General features: G+C 43.6%; 1 protein-coding gene across 1 annotated transcript; it reads left to right on the top strand.

The window, feature by feature from the left end:
* Positions 1-523: 523 nt before the first annotated feature.
* LOC123880461 (nucleoporin NSP1-like) lies at positions 524-7414 on the top strand. The gene is made up of 11 exons (XM_045928587.1): positions 524-533; positions 658-774; positions 1254-1696; positions 2083-2208; positions 2474-2608; positions 2687-2882; positions 3877-3987; positions 5631-5992; positions 6379-6507; positions 7078-7233; positions 7403-7414. The coding sequence occupies exons 1-11, from the start codon at positions 524-526 to the stop codon at positions 7412-7414; spliced, it is 1797 nt and encodes a 598-aa protein (XP_045784543.1).
* The last annotated feature ends 691 nt before the right edge of the window (positions 7415-8105 follow it).

Below are 8105 nucleotides of genomic sequence, written 5' to 3'. Positions count from 1 at the left end.
CTGAAGCCTAAAGCTACGGTTTCTTAGGAGAGTGGTGCCTGCAGAGGCAATGTAGCATCCAGTGATGATGTCTATACAAACAAGACAGCGTGGTCCCCTAAACGGCTGCTTGCTTTTTTAAATCCATTTGTTTAAAACTGGGTAGTCCTTAAACTTTATACTTTTATAAGATAGAGACAGTGTAATTCTGTAAACCGCAAACTTTCACAGTTCACATTCAGAGCCAATGTCTTCGTTTAGTATTCAGAGGTCGGCAAGCACCTCGCATAAGTGTAGGAAGGCACTAAGGCTGAGATCTATGATCACTTTGATGTTGCTCAGACTTAAGATACTGTTAAAACGAGACAGCGTTATATTGCTAGCATAAACCTGTCTCGTTTTAACTGAAACTTAGTTGTAGTACGCGATATCCTATCACTATTCTGTCATTAGAGAATTCTTCCATATGTTTGTTATGACGTCATACAGCCGGATCATCAAATGAGCCAGCAATACCTCATTTATAAAAATCTAATGAGTAACAATGAACCATCGTAACTGCTAAACACTACACTCTCCCTTAGTTTGGTAAAAATGGAATGTTCCTAATGTATAAAGAACCTGTTCGTACCCATATAATATAACTTTGAATAATTCAAATCTGGTATTATATTGCAGGAGCAGTGAGCGCGGGCCCGACGTCCGCGTCGGCGCCGGTGAGCACGTCGCACGCCGCGCCGCTCGTCAGCACCTCGCAGGCCGCGCCCGGCGTCAGCACCTCGCACGCGGCTCCAGGTGGGGGAATGTGTCATGTATTTCATTATTAGGTCATGCCTGCGACTACATCTGGTGGCAAGGTTTTTAAAATCCCCTAGGAACTTTTTGATTTTCCGGATTACTAAGTAGCCCATTTCCGTCTTCAGGGTGCGAGCTATCTCTGTACCAAATTTCATCAAAATTAGTTAAACAGATGGATCGTGCAAAGCAGATAGACAGTCACCCTCTCGCATTTATACTAGTTTTTATAGCAAAAAACTGGTAACCCGAGCACTTGCATGCTTAGTGTTTAAAAATTTTAAAAAGAAAACCTGACTTCAATAAGCACTTACACTAAAAACTAAAAAATATTTAATATGTATACAAGAGTTAATGTAGCTCTATAATAACATTATTTAGAGCCCGCCTGCTGCAAAAAAAAAACATACCATTGTCAAGTGCAAAGTCGCCGTTTTCTATAATGCAAAGTTTGACAAATAACAATAATATGTGTCCAGGCGTCACAACGTCGCATACGGCGCCAGGAGTAAGCACTTCGCAGGCCGCGCCCGGTGTCAGCACGTCGCACGCCGCGCTCGGCGTCAGCACGTCGCATGCCGCGCCCGGTGTCAGCACGTTGCACGCCGCGCCCGGTGTCAGCACGTCGCACGCCGCGCTCGGCGTCAGCACGTCGCACGCCGCGCCCGGTGTCAGCACGTTGCACGCCGCGCCCGGTGTCAGCACGTCGCACGCCGCGCCCGGTGTCAGCACGTCGCACGCCGCGCTCGGCGTCAGCACGTCGCATGCCGCGCCCGGTGTCAGCACGTTGCACGCCGCGCCCGGTGTCAGCACGTCGCACGCCGCGCTCGGCGTCAGCACGTCGCATGCGCAGCCCGGCATCCGGCCGCCCAAGCGCGGCATGCAACAGCGACCGCTCACTGCCAAACGGACACGAGTTCAGGTATGTTCCAGTGAGCACGACGCACGCGCAGCCCGGCGACTCCCGCCCGTGCGCCGCATGCAACAGCGATTATTATACTATACTAGCTGATGCCCGCGACTTCGTCATCGTGGATTTACGTTTGTCAAAATCCCGCGGGAACTCTTTGATTTTCCGGGATAAAAAGTAGCCTATGTGTTAATCCAGGATATAATCTATCTCCATTCCTCAGCCAAATTCGTCCAATAGTTTTCGCGTGATTGAGTAACAAACATCCACACTTTCACATTTATAATATTAGTAGGATTGGGATATTAGGATTAATTCATTGCTGAACATATTTTGGTTCTGGTCAGCGGTAGGTTACGCTTTGTATTAACCTTCTCTGTTTATAACTTGTTTGATAGGGCTTTGAGCGTTCAGTGGAGGTGGAGTACCAGGTGCCGACGTCGCGCTGCGACCAAGACGACGAGAGCGTCATCGTAATTGATTCGGAGGAAGACGACGAGCGATGCACAGGCACCATGTATAGGGTAAACTAACTATTTGTTATTCTTTTTAGGGTTCCGTTCCTCAAAAGTATCAAAAGAATTTTTAGATTTGTCAACATGAAAATATAACTGTCTGAGTCTGCCAAGATCCTTTTTCTCAGTAACATGTGGACATAGATAGCATTAGAATTAGACTTGTCAATCTCGTTCAGTTTAGAGATGGAAAGAAATGCGTAAGATGTATTCTTCATTTTTTTAGAACACTTGAGTAAAATATAAAGTAGCTTTGTTTGTATTTATACACCAGGAGGGCGAAGAGGACGAAGACATAGAGGAAGAGCAGGAGGATTACGAAGTATTTTCCGAAAACACTGCCTTCAGAGAGTTTGCAAGAGAAACTCTTGCTAAAATGCTGACAAATGAGAAAGAAAATCTTAGAAAAGTAAGTGAAGAGTTAGGTGCACTAAAAGTTGAAAAATCCAAATTAGAAGAACAATACTCATTGCTTGCATGTCAACAGAATAATGTCGTAGAAGAAATTAAAAAACTTTATGAAGAACTGCAAGTTCTTAAAGATAATATGTCACGTTTGACGGAACAATTAGCAAAACTTAAAGCAGAAAATAACACAGCAAGTGATACAAATGCCCGGCTGGCCGAGGAGATCAATAACAGAGAAGGTGTGGTAGCAGTCAGGTTGTTAGTAGAATCTCAGTGTAGCTGTTAGAACTTCCGTTACAAGGAACCCTTCTTTACAGGGTTACACAGCAATCACTTCACTTACGTATTAGTTACACAGCACTCCTGCATAGTGTTTGCAGGTAATAGAATTAAGGAATGGTCCTGAACTTGAAGGATTGCCTATTTATATTAAACCAGGCATCACAACGTCACATCTACATCGCTCGCGCATCCGTAACTTCAATCTGTAGTTCTCATTCATAGCACGCATTCGTCAATATATAAAACGATTTGTTAAACCCTTTTCAATGGAATGTAAGACTGAAGCCTAAAGCTACGGTTTCTTAGGAGAGTGGTGCCTGCAGAGGCAATGTAGCATCCAGTGATGATGTCTATACAAACAAGACAGCGTGGTCCCCTAAACGGCTGCTTGCTTTTTTAAATCCATTTGTTTAAAACTGGGTAGTCCTTAAACTTTATACTTTTATAAGATAGAGACAGTGTAATTCTGTAAACCGCAAACTGCACACTCATAGAACGTTTTGCACTTGGGCCTCCATCAGGATACATTCACAGTTCACATTCAGAGCCAATGTCTTCGTTTAGTATTCAGAGGTCGGCAAGCACCTTGCATAAGTGTAGGAAGGCACTAAGGCTGAGATCTATGATCACTTTGATGTTGCTCAGACTTAAGATACTGTTAAAACGAGACAGCGTTATATTGCTAGCATAAACCTGTCTCGTTTTAACTGAAACTTAGTTGTAGTACGCGATATCCTATCACTATTCTGTCATTAGAGAATTCTTCCATATGTTTGTTATGACGTCATACAGCCGGATCATCAAATGAGCCAGCAATACCTCATTTATAAAAATCTAATGAGTAACAATGAACCATCGTAACTGCTAAACACTACACTCTCCCTTAGTTTGGTAAAAATGGAATGTTCCTAATGTATAAAGAACCTGTTCGTACCCATATAATATAACTTTGAATAATTCAAATCTGGTATTATATTGCATGAGCAGTGAGCGCGGGCCCGACGTCCGCGTCGGCGCCGGTGAGCACGTCGCACGCCGCGCCGCTCGTCAGCACCTCGCACGCCGCGCCCGGCGTCAGCACCTCGCACGTGGCTCCAGGTGGGGGAATGTGTCATGTATTTCATTATTAGGTCATGCCTGCGACTACATCTGGTGGCAAGGTTTTTAAAATCCCCTAGGAACTTTTTGATTTTCCGGATTACTAAGTAGCCCATTTCCGTCTTCAGGGTGCGAGCTATCTCTGTACCAAATTTCATCAAAATTAGTTAAACAGATGGATCGTGCAAAGCAGATAGACAGTCACCCTCTCGCATTTATACTAGTTTTTATAGCAAAAAACTGGTAACCCGAGCACTTGCATGCTTAGTGTTTAAAAATTTTGAAATGAAAACCTGACTTCAATAAGTACATATAACATAATTCAATAAGCACATAATTTCTCAAAAATTGATTGGTTTACGCTTCCTCCCATCGAGTACAATGGTATTGTCATCCCATATTGTGATTCCGTTAAAAATCTGGGGATACATATGGATTGCAATTTAGGTTGGACGAATCACATAAAACAGATTAGCAGGAAGACTTTTGCATCTCTGAGCTCTTTGCATCGTTTACGATTATTTCTTCCAATTCCTACTAAAATTATGTTAGTACAGACTTTACTTCTTCCTATCCTTGATTATGCCGACGCAAGTTATATTAACTTAACAGAGGATCAGTTAAACAAGCTTGAGAGACTTCAAAACACTAGTATTCGGTTCATATTTGGGTTGCGCAAATATGACCATGTATCTCATTTTCGGTCTCGTCTCAAGTGGTTACCCATCCGACTTCGCCGGAACTTACATATCCTTTCTATTCTGTACTGTGTATTGTTTCACCCTTCTTCTCCTCCTTACTTGAAGGAGAAATTCGAATTTGCAGCGCGTCCGGGACAAGTTCTCCGCACCTCTAGGAAGCTTATTTTAAGGACGCCTTCACATTCTTCTTCCTTTTTCAATAAATCCTTCACAGTTCAATCTATTAAATTGTGGAATGCCTTGCCTCTTGTAATCAGGGAGGCTAAGTCAATCAATATATTTAAGAGGCTGGTGAAAGATTACTATTTGTCACTATCACTTTAGCATTATCGGATTTATTTATTGGAACATATTCTACTAGTCTTAATAATAGTATGAGGATTTATTATTTATCTATATATCATATTTATTTATTATTATTTTTAGGTCTATATTATGTATTTTATTATTTATAGTATATTTAATTTAAATTTTAACATGTTTTTATGTATTTATTTATTTATTTATATATTTATGTATTCATTTATCCCAATATTATATATAAATGTATACTTGCACCACCTACCTCTAATATCTATAGCTATATCCTTTGGACCATTTTGGTTGCCTGGAAGAGATCGCTAGGTAGCGATAAGGCCGCCAAATTGTACCTATATTTTGTTGAGCTTTTTATGTGTTTTTCTGTACTAATTTTGTGGTGTACAATAAAAGTATATTCATTCATTCATTCATTCACATACACTAAAAACTAAAAAATATTTAATTTACTACTGACTATATTATGTATACAAGAGTTAATGTAGCTCTATAATAACATTATTTAGAGCCCGCCTGCTCATTTGCTCGCTATTTTATTTAAAAAGAAAAACATATCATTGTCAAGTGCAAAGTCGCCGTTTTCTATAATGCAAAGTTTGTCAAATAACAATAATATGTGTCCAGGCGTCACAACGTCGCATACGGCGCCAGGAGTAAGCACTTCGCAGGCCGCGCCCGGTGTCAGCACGTCGCACGCCGCGCTCGGCGTCAGCACGTCGCACGCCGCGCCCGGTGTCAGCACGTTGCACGCCGCGCCCGGTGTCAGCACGTCGCACGCCGCGCCCGGTGTCAGCACGTCGCACGCCGCGCTCGGCGTCAGCACGTCGCATGCCGCGCCCGGTGTCAGCACGTTGCACGCCGCGCCCGGTGTCAGCACGGTGCACGCCGAGCCCGGTGTCAGCACGTCGCATGCGCAGCCCGGCATCCGGCCGCCCAAGCGCGGCATGCAACAGCGACCGCTCACTGCCAAACGGACACGAGTTCAGGTATGTTCCAGTGAGCACGACGCACGCGCAGCCCGGCGACGCCCGCCCGTGCGCCGCATGCAACAGCGATTATTATACTATACTAGCTGATGCCCGCGACTTCGTCATCGTGGATTTACGTTTGTCAAAATCCCGCGGGAACTCTTTGATTTTCCGGGATAAAAAGTAGCCTATGTGTTAATCCAGGATATAATCTATCTCCATTCCTCAGCCAAATTCGTCCAATAGTTTTCGCGTGATTGAGTAACAAACATCCACACTTTCACATTTATAATATTAGTAGAATTGGGATATTAGGATTAATTCATTGCTGAACATATTTTGGTTCTGGTCAGCGGTAGGTTACGCTTTGTATTAACCTTCTCTGTTTATAACTTGTTTGATAGGGCTTTGAGCGTTCAGTGGAGGTGGAGTACCAGGTGCCGACGTCGTCGCGCTGCGACCAAGACGACGAGGGCGTCATCGTAGTTGATTCGGAGGAAGACGACGAGCGATGCACGAGCACCATGTATAGGGTAAACTAACTATTTGTTATTTTTTTTAGGGTTCCGTACCTCAAAAGTATCAAAAGAATTTTTAGATTTGTCAACATGAAAATATAACCATTGTGTAATTTATCTAAAATCAATTATTAAGTCGAGGCTAATAAACAATAGTTGGTGAATTACTTACCGACAAAGTTGCGTCAACGAAACCGACTGAGCTTTCAGTTGCCCCCAGATGGTGCAGTGTATTGCTACATATTGTACCTTTTTATGACATAAAAAGAGCAAGTGTTTCTTGCTGGTTGTTCATACCAAACCAGGGTCTAGAGTCACCGACGTAGCATGAGAGACACTATTTGTCCCACATTAAATAAATAAGTTTTGATTTGATTTTGGAAAAAGAAACCATTGTAGTTGTCCATCTGTCTGAGTCTGCCAAGATCCTTTTTCTCAGTAACATGTGGACATAGATAGCATTAGAATTAGACTTGTCAATCTCGTTCAGTTTAGAGATGGAAAGAAATGCGTAAGATGTATTCTTCATTTTTTTAGAACACTTGAGTAAAATATAAAGTAGCTTTGTTTGTATTTATACACCAGGAGGGCGAAGAGGACGAAGACATAGAGGACGAGCAGGAGGTTGAAGGCGGTGAAGAAGAAGAGGAAGCAGAATCTTCTTCTTCGGAAGAAGAAGCGGAAGCAGAATCTTCTTCTTCGGAAGAAGAAGCGGAAGCAGAATCTTCTTCAACACGTCAGGTGACTATTTTCTTCTCAAAATAAACAATAACATTGAAGTCTGTCTTCATTAGGTTTTCTCTCACAAAACGGAGATGTGTAACTGGTAGATCATAAGACCTGCAGTAAGATTTTTGTCTAAACAAGTAAGTTAATGTCTCTAAGTACTTAATGCTTTCATATTTTACAGGGAACATTATAAAAAAATATAGCACTATTTTAGAATTTTTTATGGAACTTTGTTTTGACTTACGCAGTAGTTTAATAATTTTCATTATTAAGTGTCAATTTTTTTAACCTTTAAATACACAAAGTTCATTTATTTGGGATATTTTCTCAGACATGACTGGATGGAACCTTCTTCTTCATGCAACCCAGTTGGGCCAAATTAAGGAAAAGATAAGCGCTGTTAGAAGAAAAAAGTCGTTGGTTATGATTGACAGAGATAGCAAATGTCTCACTACCTTCCGTTTGGCGAAGAATAGGGCATCTTATATGACCTAAATCGTGTTGCAGGAGTCGCCGGTGGCGGGCGGCGCGGGGGAGAGCGAGGGCAGCGAGCTCGGCGACAGCGGGGCCAGTGCCGCGCACGAGTCCGACAGCGAGCCCGCGCCCGCGCACCAGCAGATCGAGGTCATCAGCCTGTGTACGTATCAGCGGCACCGAGCGTATGTACACTTGTGACGCAGGAGTCGCCGGTGGCGGGCGGCGCGGGGGAGAGCGAGGGCAGCGAGCTCAGCGACAGCGGGGCCAGTGCCGCGCACGAGTCCGACAGCGAGCCCGCGCCCGCGCACCAGCAGATCGAGGTCATCAGCCTGTGTACGTATCAGCGGCACCGAGCGTATGTACACTTGTGACGCAGGAGTCGCCGGTGGCGGGCGGCGCGGGGGAGA

The sequence above is a fragment of the Maniola jurtina genome, chromosome Z, assembly GCF_905333055.1.
Source record: "Maniola jurtina chromosome Z, ilManJurt1.1, whole genome shotgun sequence".
NCBI lineage: Eukaryota > Metazoa > Arthropoda > Insecta > Lepidoptera > Nymphalidae > Maniola > Maniola jurtina.
Note: the sequence above shows the minus strand (reverse complement) of the source record. Positions and strands in the feature narration are given on the sequence as shown.

Coding starts and splice junctions, on each gene's coding strand:
- LOC123880461 (XM_045928587.1), top strand. Junction 2,609..2,686: donor AGAAAGAAAATCTTAGAAAA/GTAAGTGAAGAG, acceptor GCATGTCAACAG/AATAATGTCGTAGAAGAAAT. Junction 3,988..5,630: donor CACCTCGCACGTGGCTCCAG/GTGGGGGAATGT, acceptor ATATGTGTCCAG/GCGTCACAACGTCGCATACG.